This window comes from Manis javanica, chromosome 8, assembly GCF_040802235.1.
Source record: "Manis javanica isolate MJ-LG chromosome 8, MJ_LKY, whole genome shotgun sequence".
Classification (NCBI taxonomy): domain Eukaryota; kingdom Metazoa; phylum Chordata; class Mammalia; order Pholidota; family Manidae; genus Manis; species Manis javanica.
Genome location: NC_133163.1, coordinates 45,159,307 through 45,173,051, shown reverse-complemented (window position 1 = coordinate 45,173,051; position 13,745 = coordinate 45,159,307). Strand labels below are relative to the sequence as shown.

Genomic DNA, 13,745 nt, shown 5'->3' with positions numbered 1-13,745 from the left:
TCTAGCATGTATTCGTTTATGTAAGGTTTCTTTTACACAGCATGTTGTTTTTGAGATTTATAAATGTGGTTGTAGCAATAATTTATTCCTTTTCATTCTGAGCAGTACTGTTCTGTGTTTAAACACACTGCAGTTTGTTTACTTGTATCAGCAGGGTCTTTTTGATTTCTCTTTTTATTTTTTATGTATCACTGCTAAGTATTTGGAGAGAACATAGTGCATCAAAGTATGAACCTAACTCTGCCATCTTAATGCAAAATCCCCTGGTTTAACTAATGTGTATTCATTTTAAGTTAATTGTATTTGAATCAAGTAAACTTTGCTGCTTTCTTGTTTTATAGGAAATTGAGTTTAGTCTCTTTCTTTATCTTCTGTTCAGAACGTATTATTACATTTAAAAAAATTTATTTTATTTATTTTATTTTATTTTATTTATTTATTTAATTTTTAAATTTTTTTTGAGAGGGCATCTCTCATATTTATTGATCAAATGGTTGTTAACAACAATAAAATTCTGTATAGGGGGGTCAATGCTCAATGCACAGTCATTAATCCATCTCAAGCCTAGTTCTCTTCAGTCTCCAATCTTCTGAAGCATAACGAACAAGTTCTTACATGGTGAACAAATTCTTACATAGTGAATAAGTTCTTACATGGTGAACAGTACAAGGGCAGTCATCACAGAAACTTTCGGTTTTGATCACGCATTATGAACTATAAACAATCAGGTCAAATATGAATATTCGTTTGATTTTTATACTTGATTTATATGTGGATCCCACATTTCTCCCTTTATTATTATTTTTATTTTTAATAAACTGCTGAAGTGGTAGGTAGATGCAAGATAAAGGTAGAAAACATAGTTTAGTGCTGTAAGAGGGCAAATGTAGATAATCAGGTGTGTGCCTATAGACTATGTGCTAATCCGAGCTAGACAAGGGCAATAAAACATCCATGGATGCAGAAGCTTTCTCTCAACACAGGGGCGGGTGAGGTTCTAAGCTTCGCCACTGTTGTTCCCCAATTTCTCACCTGATGGCCCCCCCGCGACTGTGCCTGTCTTAGGTTGTTCCTCCCTTGAGGAATCTTACCCGTCTCTGGCTAACCAGTCATCTTCCAGGGCCATACAGGGAAATGTAAAGTTGGTAAGTGAGAGAGAAGCCATATTGTTTGAAAAGGCTAGCTTTTTACTTCTTTGCAGATTTATGCCCTGTGGCTTCTATGCCCAGCACTTGTCTCGAGGTATCTTTACCACCTGGAGGAATTATGATGCTCGGTAAATTCGATATGAGGCATGAATTCTATTTAAGGGTTGTAATTAGGAAGGAAGAAGAAAAGCTATAGATGTAGCATATGGAAGAAAACGTGGGAGGATTGATTATTTCTTTGACATATCTTCTTGCAGAGTACCTTAAGTATGTATAGGTTTTAAACTACTAACTAATTTGCACACACATATTAACATAATAGGAATACGGTGACATAAACAAAGCAAATCTATAATTACCATCCATCTCCAGTGAAGCCAAGAAAACCATTTAGGCACCCTAGGCATTTGTGAAAATTTGCCTATGATATGATGGATATTGTCCAGCTGTGCTTGAACAGTCTGAGAGAAATCAGACAAATTAAAGCAGCCCATTTCTGGGATCTGTTCACATCCCATATGTTCTTTTAACTGTAGATAGTCTATAGTCATAAGATTTTGGAGTGCTACAACTTGCACCCCTCCCAACTCCTGGTTGAGTTCCAACAGTACAGATCCGGTCAAATTCGTTGTCTCACTGTATGCACATGCCAGCCTAGACATCTCCCTCCTCATTCCTACGGCAAGTCCCGGAGACGGTGGACTGGATGCAGCCACAACTGCAGCATCGTCCGGATCCCTGTGGAGGCTTTTTGATGATCATCCCCCGGCACAAGTCCTCCAGAGAGTGCTGATGCCAGAAGCTCCTCCTCATATCGTATCTTAGTTCATTTTCTGGGTATCCAAGCTAGGCCTTGATCTTCTGCATAGAAACAAACAGACCCTTTGCCCACGCTTTGACATGCCCTCTATACCACTGTGTAGAATTCATTGGAGGTCAGCACACAGGAACTGATTTTTTTTTAATCTTTAATCTACACTTACATGAAGAATACTATGTTTACTATGCTCTCCCCTATACCAGGTCCCCCCTAAAAACCACATTACGGTCACTGTCCATCAGCATAGCAAAATGTAGAATCCCTACTTGTCCTCTCTGTGTTGTACAGCCCTCCCTCCCCTTTCTCCCTCCCCCCCATGCATGCTAATCTTAATATCCCCCTTCTTCTGCCCCCCCTTATCTCCCCCTGCTCACCCATCCTCCCCAGTTCCTTTCCCTTTGGTACCTGTTAATCCATTTTTGGGTTCTGTAATTCTGCTGCTGTTTTGTTCCTTCACCCCCTGCTCACCCATCCTCCCCAGTTCCTTTCCCTTTGGTACCTGTTAATCCATTTTTGGGTTCTGTAATTCTGCTGCTGTTTTGTTCCTTCAGTTTTTCCTTTGTTCTTATACTCCTCAGATGAGTGAAATCATTTGGTATTTCTCTTTCTTTGCTTGGCTTATTTCACTGAGCATAATACTCTCCAGCTCCATCCATGTTGCTGCAAATGGTAGGATTTTTCCTCTGCTTATGGCTGAGTAGTATTCCATTGTGTATATGTACCACATCTTCTTTATCCATTCATCTACCGATGGACATTTAGGTTGCTTCCAATTCTTGGCTATTGTAAATAGTGCTGCGATAAACATAGGGGTGCATCTGTCTTTCTCAAACTTGATTGCTGCGTTCTTAGGGTAAATTCCTAGGAGTGGAATTCCTGGGTCAAATGGTAGGTCTGTTTTGAGCATTTTGATGAACCTCCATACTGCTTTCCACAATGGTTGAACTACCACCAGCAGTGTAGGAGGGTTCCCCTTTCTCCACAGCCTTGCCAACATTTTTTGTTGTTTGTCTTTTGGATGGCAACTATCCTTACTGGTGTGAGGTGATACCTCATTGTAGTTTTAATTTGCATTTCTCTGATAATTAGCGATGTGGAGCATCTTTTCATGTGTCTGTTGGCCATCTGTATTTCCTTTTTAGAGAACTGTCTGTTCAGTTCCTCTGCCCATTTTTTAATTGGGTTATTTGTTTTTTGTTTGTTGAGGTGTGTGAGCTCTTTATATATTCTGGACGTCAAGCCTTTATCGGATCTGTCATTTTCAAATATATTCTCCCATACTGTAAGGTTCCTTTTTGTTCTATTGATGGTGTCTTTTGCTGTACAGAAGCTTTTCAGCTTAATGTAGTCCCACTTGCTCATTTTTGCTGTTGTTTTCCTTGCCCGGGGAGATATGTTCAAGAAGAGGTCACTCATGTTTATGTCTAAGAGGTTTTTGCCTATGTTTTTTTCCAAGAGTCTAATGGTTTCATGACTTACATTCAGGTCTTTGATCCATTTTGAGTTTACCTTTGTATATGGGGTTAGACAAAGGTCCAGTTTCATTCTCCTACATGTAGCTGTCCAGTTTTGCCAGCACCATCTGTTGAAGAGACTGTCATTTTGCCATTGTATGTCCATGGCTCCTTTATCAAATATTAATTGACCATATATGTTTGGGTTAATTTCTGGAGTCTCTAATCTGTTCCACTGGTCTGTGGCTCTGTTCTTGTGCCAGTACCAAATTGTCTTGATTACTATGGCTTTGTAGTAGAGCTTGAAGTTGGGGAGTGAGATCCCCCCTACTTTATTCTTCTTTCTCAGGATTGCTTTGGCTATTCGGGGTCTTTGGTGTTTCCATATGAATTTTTGCTTCCAATTCATTATTTGTTCCAATTCATTGAAGAATGTTGCTGGTAATTTGAGAGGGATTGCATCAAATCTGTATATTGCTTTGGGCAGGATGGCCATTTTGACGATATTAATTCTTCCTAGCCATGAGCAGGGGATGAGTTTCCATTTGTTAGTGTCCCCTTTAATTTCTCTTAAGAGTGACTTGTAGTTTTCAGAGTATAAGTCTTTCACTTCTTTGGTTAGGTTTATTCCTAGGTATTTTATTCTTTTTGATGCAATTGTGAATGGAATTGTTTTCCTGATTTCTCTTTCTATTGGTTCATTGTCAGTGTATAGGAGGCTACAGATTTCTGTGTGTTAATTTTGTATCCTGCAACTTTGCTGTATTCCGATATCAGTTCTAGTAGTTTTGGAGTGGAGTCTTTAGGGTTTTTTATGTACAGTATCATATCATCTGCAAATAGTGACAGTTTAACTTCTTCTTTACGAATCAGGATTCCTTGTATTTCTTTGTTTTGTCTGATTGCCTTGGCTAGGACCTCCAGTACTATGTTAAATAACAGTGGGGAGAGTGGGCATCCCTGTCTGGTTCCTAATCTCAGAGGAAATGCTTTCAGCTTCTCACTGTTCAGTATAATGCTGGCTGTGGGTTTATCATATATGGCCTTTATTATGTTGAGGTACTTGCCCTCTATTCCCATTTTGCTGAGAGTTTTTATCATGAATGGATGTTGAATTTTGTCAAATGCTTTTTCAGCATCTATGGAGATGATCATGTGGTTTTTGTCTTTCTTTTTGTTGATGTGGTGGATGATGTTGATGGATTTTCGAATGTTGTACCATCCTTGCATCCCTGGGATGAATCCCACTTGGTCATGGTGTGTGATCCTTTTGATATATTTTTGAATTCAGTTTTCTAATATTTTATTGAGTAGTTTTGCATCTACATTCATCAGGGATATTGGTCTGTAATTTTCTTTTTTGGTGGGGTCTTTGCCTGGTTTTGGTATTAGGGTGATGTTGGCTTCATAGAATGAGTTTGGGAGTATTCCCTCCTCTTCTATTTTTTGGAACAGTTTAAGGAGAATGGGTATCATGTCTTCTCTGTGTGTCTGATAAAATTCTGAGGTAAATCCGTCCGGCCCCGGGGTTTTGTTCTTGGGTAGCTTTTTGATTACTGTTTCAATTTCTTTGCTTGTAATTGGTTTGTTTAACTTTTGTGTTTCTTCCTTGGTCAGTCTTGGGAGGTTGTATTTTTCTAGGAAGTTGTCCATTTCTTCTAGGTTTTCCAGCTTGTTGGCATATAGGTTTTCATAGTAGTCTTTAATAATTCTTTATATTTCTGTGGGGTCTGTCGTGATTTTTCCATTCTCATTTCTGATTATGTTGATTTGTGTTGATTCTCGTTTTCTCTTAATAAGTTTGGCTAGAGGCTTATCTATTTTCTTTATTTTCTCAAAGAACCAGCTCTTGGTTTTGTTGATTTTTGCTATTGTTTTATTCTTTTCAATTTTGTTTATTTCTTCTCTGATCTTTATTATGTCCCTCCTTCTGCTGACTTTAGGCCTCTTTTGTTCTTATTTTTCCAGTTTTGATAGTTGTGATGCTAGACTATTCATTTGGGATTGTTCTTCCTTCTTCAGATGTGCCTGGATCACTATATACTTTCCTCTTAAGACTGCTTTAGCTGCATCCCACAGAAGTTGGGGCTTTGTGTTGTTGTCATTTGTTTCTATATATTCCTTGATCTCTATTTTGATTTGTTCATTGATCCATTGATTATTTAGAAGCATGTTGTTAAGCCTCCATGTGTTTGTGAGCCTTTTTGTTTTCTTTGTAGAATTTATTTCTAGTTTTATACCTTTGTGGTCTGAAAAATTGGTTGGTAGAATTTCAGTATTTTAGAATTTACTGAGGCTCTTTTTGTGAGCTAGTATGTGGCCTATTCTGGAGAATGTTCCATGTGCACTTGAGAAGAATGTATATCCTGTTGCTTTTGGATGTAGAGTTTTATAGATGTCTGTTAGGTCCATCTGTTCTAGTGTGTTGTTCAGTGCCTGTGTGTCCTTACTTATTTTCTGCCCAGTGGATCTATCCTTTGGGGTGAGTGGTGTGTTGAAGTCTCCTAAGATGAATGCATTGCAGTCTATTTCCCTCTTTAGTTCTGTTAGTATTTGTTTCACAAATGCTGGTGCTCCTGTGTTGGGTGCTTATATATTTAGAATGGTTATATCCTCTTGTTGGCCTGAGCCCTTGATCATTATGTAGTGTCCTTCTTTATCTCTTGTTACTTTCTTTGTTTTGAAGTCTATTTTGTCTGATATTAGTACTGCAACCCCTGCTTTCTTCTCGCTGTTGTTTGCCTGAAATACGTTTTTCCATCCCTTGACTTAGTCTGTGCTTGTCTTTGGGTTTGAGGTGAGTTTCTTGTAAGCAGCATATAGATGGGTCTTGCTTTTTTATCCATTCTATTACTCTGTGTCTTTTGATTGGTGCATTAAGTCCATTTACATTTAGGGTGACTATTAAGAGATATGTACTTATTGCCATTGCAGGCTTTAGATTCGTGGTTACCAAAGGTTCAAGGTTAGCTTCTTTAGTATCTTACTGCCTAACTTAGCTCACTTATTGAGCTGTTATATACACTGTCTGGAGATTCTTTTCTTCTCTCCCTTCTTATTCCTCCTCCTCCATTCTTCATATGTTGTATGTTTTGTTCTGTGCTCTTTTTAGGGGTGCTCCCATCTAGAGCAGTCCCTGTAGGATGCCCTGTAGAGGTGGTTTGTGCGAAGCAAATTCCCTCAGCTTTTGCATGTCTGGGAATTGTTTAATCCTGCCATCATATTTAAATGATAGTCGTGCTGGATACAGTATCCTTGGTTCAAGGCCCTTTTGTTTCATTGCATTAAATATATCATGCCATTCTCTTCTGGCCTGTAGGGTTTCTGTCGAGAAGTCTGATGTTAGCCTGATGGCTTTTCCTTTATAGGTGACCTTTTTCTCTCTAGCTGCCTTTAAAACTCTTTCCTTGCCCTTGATCCTTGCCATTTTAATTATTATGTGTCTTGGTGTTGTCCTCCTTGGATCCTTTCTGTTGGGCGTTCTGTGTATTTCCATGGTCTGTTCGATTATTTCCTCCCCCAGTTTGGGGAAGTTTTCAGCAATTATTTCTTCAAAGAGACTTTCTATCCCTTTTCCTCTTTCTTCTTCTTCTGGTACCCCTATAATACGAATATTATTCCTTTTGGCTTGGTCACATAGTTCTCTTAGTGTTGTTTTGTTCCTGGAGATCCTTTTATCTCTGTCTATGTCAGCTTCTATACGTTCCTGTTCTGTGGTTTCTATTCCTTCAGTGGCCTCTTGCATCTTATCCATTCTGCTTATAAATCCTTCCAGGGATTGTTTCACTTCTGTGATCTCCTTCCTGACATCTGTGATCTCCCTCCAGACTTCATCCCATTGCTCTTGCATTTTTATCTGCATCTCATCCCATTGCTCTTGCATTTTTCTCTGCATCTCTGTCAGCATGTTCATGATTTTTATTTTGAATTCTTTTTCAGGAGGACTGGGTAGGTCTGTCTCCTTCTCAGGTGTTGTCTCTGTGATCTTTGTCTGCCTGTAGTTTTGCCTTTTCATGGTGATAGAGATAGTTTGCAAAGCTGGTACGAGTGACAGCTGGAAGTGCTTTCCTTCTTGTTGGTTTGTGTCCTTCCTCTCCTGGTGGAATAGCGACCTCTAGTGGCTTATGCTTGGCAGCTGTGCGCAGACAGGGCTTCTGCTACCCTTCCGGTTGCTATGGAGTTTATATCTGCTGTTGCTGTGAGCGTTGCCTGGCTGGGGCTGCTCCTCCAAAATGGTGGAGCCCGGTTGGATGGGGAGCGGCCGGGAGTCTATTTATCTCTGTAATGGGCCTCTGTGCTCCCTGTTTCCCAGGGGGTTAGAGTGCCCATAGATCCCCAGATTCCCTGCCTCTGGGCTAAGTGTCCTGTCCTGCCCCTTTAAGACTTCCAAAAAGCACTCTCCAAACCATAACAACAACAGCAACAACAAAAGAGGAAAAAGAAAAAAAAGGAAAAAAACACGCGATTTTCTTTGTCCTCAGGCGCCGGTCTCAGGCACCTGCTCACCTGTCTTGATGCCCTGTTTCCCTAGTATTGGGGTCCCTGTCCCTTTAAGGCTTCCAAAAAGCACTCGCCAAAAGAAAAAGGGAAAAATGCGCGATTTTCTTTGTCCTCAGGTGTCAGTCTCAGGCACCCCCTCACCAGTCTTGCTGCCCTGTTTCCCTTGTGTTGGTGTCACTGTCCCTTTAAGGCTTCCAAAAAGCACTCACCAAAAAAAAAGGGAAAATCGTGCGATTTTCTTTGTCCTCAGGCGCTGGTCTCAGGCACCCGCTCACCGGCATTACTGCCCTGTTTCCCTGGTATTGGGGTCCCTGTCCCTTTAAGGCTTCCAAAAAGCACTCGCCAAGAAAAAGAAAAAAAACTGCTCCAGTTTCTTTCCACCTGCCGGGAGCCGGGGGGAGGGGCGCTCAGGTCCCGCCGGGCCGGGGCTTGTATCTTACGCCCTTCATGGGGTGCTGGGTTCTCGCAGGTGTGGATGTGGTCTGGATGTTGTCCTGTGTTCTCTGGTCTCTATTTTAGGAAGTTGTCTTTGTTATATTTTCATAATTCTATGTGGTTTTGGGAGGAGAGTCCCTCTGCTCTATTCACGTGCCATCTTGGCTCCGCCTCCCCGTATTATCATATTTTTATGCAAAATTTAAAAGTAGAAAATATGTTACATAAAGTGTTATATTTGGCATTTTAAAGTTCATTTGTCCATAAATAATACCATATAGTATGCATATTAAATATGTATTTGTTTTTTAAAAACTAGATAATTCTACCATGTTTTTGCTCTGCAAAACATAAGTAGCTCTGCAAAGTTGAACATAAGTTGAAGCTCTGCAAAGATAAGTAGGTGTTTAGGTCCAATTTATCTGTAATCACTATACTCCTTGGTTATTAAGAATAACGTTAACAATAGAGCTCCTTCTGTTCACAAATATGTTTGTTCAGCCAGCTGAACAAGATGTGCAATTCTATGGGACCTCTAACCTCTCAGTTCTAAGTTCTAGATTAATTCTGCAATATTATGTAAATTGAGTAACTTAATGTCTTTTTCTGACACTTATGTCAAAAGAAATAAACTAAAGTACAACATACTTTACATATAGCAGTTTTGACATTTGTTAAAATTATGTATTATTATATTTTTACCTTTCTTAGGTTTGGCTGGGATGTTCCAGTAATTCTCAGAAACTCGGAAGAGACCCAGTTCAACTCAAGAGTTTTCAAAAAGCAAATGAGACAAGTCAAGAATCCTTTTGGCTTAGAAATCATTAATCCATCCTCAGCTTCAATTGCAAGTCAGTGGCTATTTTTCAAAGATTTTTCTCATTTTCTATGCCCCTTTCTTAGCCCTTTAATTTTCTTTCTCTGTTGCTTTCTCATCATTAGACTTAGCAAACATTTATTGAGCACTTATTTTGTTCCAGAGCTATTCTACATACTACTTATACAAAGACTAGTAATTCAGAAACCTTGCTCCTAAGGAACTTAGCAACCAGGAAACAGACGCATTTGCATGAGAAGAATGAAGTAGCACAGATGTTAATAAGAAAAATGTATTAGGACACAGTGCAGTTTTCATTGGATTTCAGTGCAAGGCGGAAGGAATGAAGGGAGAGAGGAAGGAAGAAGGAAGGAAGGGTGAAAGGGTTAAATTTGCTAAGGTGGTGAGGCATATTCAGGAAAAGCTTCATAAAAGAAGAATGTGCTGAGTATCTTTATTTTTTCTTTTTTTGAGTAGAGTCTTGAAAGATAAGTAGGTGTTTATATTTTAGGATTGGGGAGAAATTCTAGGTTCTCAAAGAAGCATGAACAAAGTACTGAGGAAAAAACAGAATAATGCATTAGAGAAATAGTAAGTAGTTTGTTATGGATAAAATACAAGGTGGATTTTATAGTAAAATACTATATCAAACTAAAAAGCTTCTGTACAGCAAAGGACACCATCATAGACAAAAAGACATCCTACAGAAAAGAAGAGTAGAGGAATACTCAGGTTCTTTGCACAGACCCTTCATAGATCCTATTACAGGAGGAACAGCAGGTTTTGGAAGAAAGGTAATACATTCATTTTGAACTTCTGGACTTTGAAATGCTTTTGTGATAGTTAAATAGGGTTGTAGAGTGGGCAGTTCTAGATAAAGTTTTGAAGCTCTGCAAAGATTTCTGGGCTGAGACCCTATCACCTTTTTCACTTGCTCACCTTTCTGGTATCTTAAAAGCAAACAACCCAAAACTTTCTCAACTTTTCAACTTATTCTAGCTACTTACCTATTTCCCTTCACAGCCAGAGTTCTAAAAAGCCATTTTGCATTTGCCTTCTCCTCTTAGCCTGCTTTCCTTTTACTCCACAGATCAATGCAGTCTGATTTTTGCCTATATCCCTCTACTGAAATGGCTTTCTCCAAGATCACCAGTTACTACTTCTGCCCCCACCTTCAACCCCTAGCAGTTATAAAATCTAGTGGGTAGTGGGTGCTCTTGGGCCTGTGTTAGTGCTGTTTCTGCAGTGTTTAACAGAGTTAGCCAGTCCTTCTTGGCACCCTGCTCCCTTGGCTTCTGTGGCCATCCTTGTCTAGTTACCTTCCTGCCACTAACTTCCAGAATCATTTCTCAAAAATCAATGTACTTAGTCAATAGGGATTATCAACCTTAAGTAAATCTTAATTTATAATGAAAAAGTACAAAATTTCTTTTTCTTCCTCTGCTGTAAATACTCTGCCATTACCAATGAATTGAAGGGAAATAAGGACCATTTTCCTGCTTTCTGATGGATAAGGAGGTCATTCTGACATTTTTAACTTGGGAAGACCAAATTTTAAGATATGGCAGAGAAAAGTAGCTGTTTAGAAAGCATGCCTGATTCAGATGTGCAGAATAGTGGTGGATCAGTGTTGACCTCTGTGGCCATGCGCTTGGACCTGCTATCATGTCCCATCTGGCTCTTGAGCAGGACAGAGAGTTAAAAAATGTACCAGTACACAATGAACTAGAGCAAATAGTTCTAAAATTCATATGAACTAGAGCAAATAGTTCTAAAATTCATATGGAATGACAAAAGACTCCGAATAGCCAAAGCAATCCTGAGAAGGAAGAATAAAGCAGGGGGAATTATGCTCCCTGACTTCAAGCTCTACTACAAAGCCACAGTAATCAAGACAATTTGGTACTGGCACAAGAACAGACCCATAGACCAGTGGAACAGAATAGAGAACCCAGATATAAACCCATGCATGTATGGTCAATTAATATATAATAAAGGAGCCATGGATATATAATGGGGAAATGACAGCCTCTTCAACAGCTGGTGTTGGCAAAACTGTACAGCTACATGTAAGAGAATGAAACTGGATTATTGTCTAACCCCATATACAAAAGTAAAATCAAAGTGGATCAAAGACCTGAATGTAAGTTATGAAACCATAAAATTCTTAGAAAAAAATATAGGCAAAACTCTCTTGGACATAAACATGAGCAAATTCTTTATGAACATATCTCGCCGGGCAAGGGAACAAAAACAAAAATGAACAAGTGGAACTATATCAAACTAAAAAGCTTCTGTACAACAAAGGACACCATCATAGACAAAAAGACATCCTACAGTATGGGAGAATATATTCATAAATGACATATCCAATAAGGGGTTAACATCCAAATTATATAAAGAGCTCATGCACCTCAACAAACAAATAGCAAATAAGCCAATTAAAAAATGGGCAAATGAGCTGAACAGACACTTCTCCAAAGAAGAAATTCAGGTGGCCAACAGGCACATGAAAAGATGCTCCTCATCGCTAATCATCAGAGAAATGCAAATTAAAACCACAATGAGATATCACCTCACACCAGTTAGGATGGCCAACATCCAAAGACGAACAACAACAAATGTTGGCGAGGATGTGGAGAAAGGGGAACCCTCCTACACTGCTGGTGGGAATGTAAATTAGTTCAACCATTGTGGAGAGCAGTATGGATGTTTCTCAAAAAACTAAAAATAGAAATACTATTTGACCCAGGAATTCCACTCTTAGGAATTTACCTTAAAAATGCAGGAGCCCAGTTTGGAAAAGACATATGCACTCCTATGTTTATTGCAGCACTGTTTACAATAGCCAAGAAATGGAAGCAATCCAAGTGTCCATCAGTAGATGAATAGATAAAGAAGAAGTGGCACATATACACAATGGAATATTATTCAGCCATAGAAGAAAACAAATCCTAGCATTTGCAACAACATGGAGGTAGAGGATATTATGCTCAGTGAAATAAGCCAGGCTGAGAAAGACAAGTATCAAATGATTTCACTCATCTGTGGAGTATAAGAACAAAGAAAAAACAGAAGGAACAAAACAGCAGCAGACTCATAGAACCCAAGAATGGACTAACAGTTACCAAAGGGAAAGGGACTGGGGAGAATGGGTGGGAAGGGAGGGATAAAGGGGAATAAGGGGCATTAAAATTAGCACACATAATGTAGCGGGGGGTGGGGGGGGACACAGCAAAGGCAGTATAGCACAGAGAAGACAAGTAGTGACTCTATAGCATCTTACTACACTGGTGAACAATGACTGTAATGGAGTTTTTGGGGTGGACTTGATAATAGGGGGAGTCTAGTAACCATAATGTTGTTCAAGTAATTGTACATTAATGATATCAAAATAAAATAAATTAAATTAAAAAATGTACCAGTCCAAAGCCTTCCTTCCTGCAATGCATTTCCACAAGCCTGGAAATGCTGAGAAAGTAAGAACTGATATATTGTCAGCAGTCACACACAGGACACTTGTGAGCTAGAAAGTGTGAGGAAATCATTCCAGGCTGAAAGAGTCTCAAACAGAACCATCACACCCCCTCCCATAAATGTCAGAAGCAAATGGAAAAATACTCAGTTAGTAGAAGATCTTTCAGCTATGCCCAGCACACTAGATGCTAACCAATAGTAGCTTTACTGAAGTACATGAAAAAAAAAAAGTTAAATGTGTGGACTTATAGCATACTTATTGAAGTATTTTAATTTTTAAAATACCAATGCATATCATTCATTATTTGTCATTTATGGAGAAATAGGAGAAGACTTTGGATGGAAATTGTACTCAGCAGAATAAAATTCATTTGTTTAAACTGAAACAGTGAGTGTCAGTAAAGTTGGCTAGCCAGGACATTGAAATAATATTCTGAGCAGTAATTCTGACATCTTGAAAAGTTATTTCACTTTATATGCAGATAATTTTAAAATTCAGGGCTTTTTTTCCACCACTCTACCCAAGGTACCTGGCACATAATGGTGGGAGGCAGAATATCTGGAGACCTGATTTACTTGAAAATAAGCCAGATAATCAGTTTTAATCTTAGTCATTTAGTCCTGTTTACTAGGAGTGAGTTGTTAGGAATTTTTTTTATACTATGTAAGGATATTGTGTTTGGATTTAAGATGTTCCTATGTCCCCAATGTAGAGGCTTTAATGAAATTTAAAGTAGGTACTCAGGATATATTAGTTGAGTTGAGTTCATTTGGTTCAGGGATTCTGAAGTCCTTTTACAAACAGCTTTCTTGTATTTTGGCTTATTCACCCTGGTAAGAGCTCACATAAAGAAAGAGGATTAGCATCTTCAGAGGGATTGTGAACCCCTATTCCCTATAACCTGAAATCTCTGTCTCCCAATACTCTGGTTTTATTATCCTCATGCATGATCTCTTTGTACATTAATTCTTTTTTTTCAGGAATTCTTGTTCAAGAAGATTGGCTTTTCTGCCCCACAGTTTCTCCTTTTATAATAACTCAGTTTGTTTGACTGTAGTCCTTACTTCAGTTTGTTGCAAGGCTGTCTCTTACA

The 13,745-nt window shown here is 38.9% G+C and overlaps 1 protein-coding gene across 3 annotated transcripts in view; it reads left to right on the top strand.

Annotated features, from left to right (window-relative positions):
- The window catches only part of CGRRF1 (cell growth regulator with ring finger domain 1), a 47,913-nt gene that overhangs the window by 13,235 nt on the left and 20,933 nt on the right, over window positions 1-13,745 (top strand). For all 3 annotated transcript variants that reach the window (XM_037016489.2, XM_037016488.2, XM_073211226.1), the window contains one exon: window positions 9,069-9,208. In XM_037016489.2, the coding sequence (XP_036872384.2) occupies window positions 9,069-9,208 (140 nt within the window). The remainder of the gene's footprint in view (window positions 1-9,068; window positions 9,209-13,745) is intronic.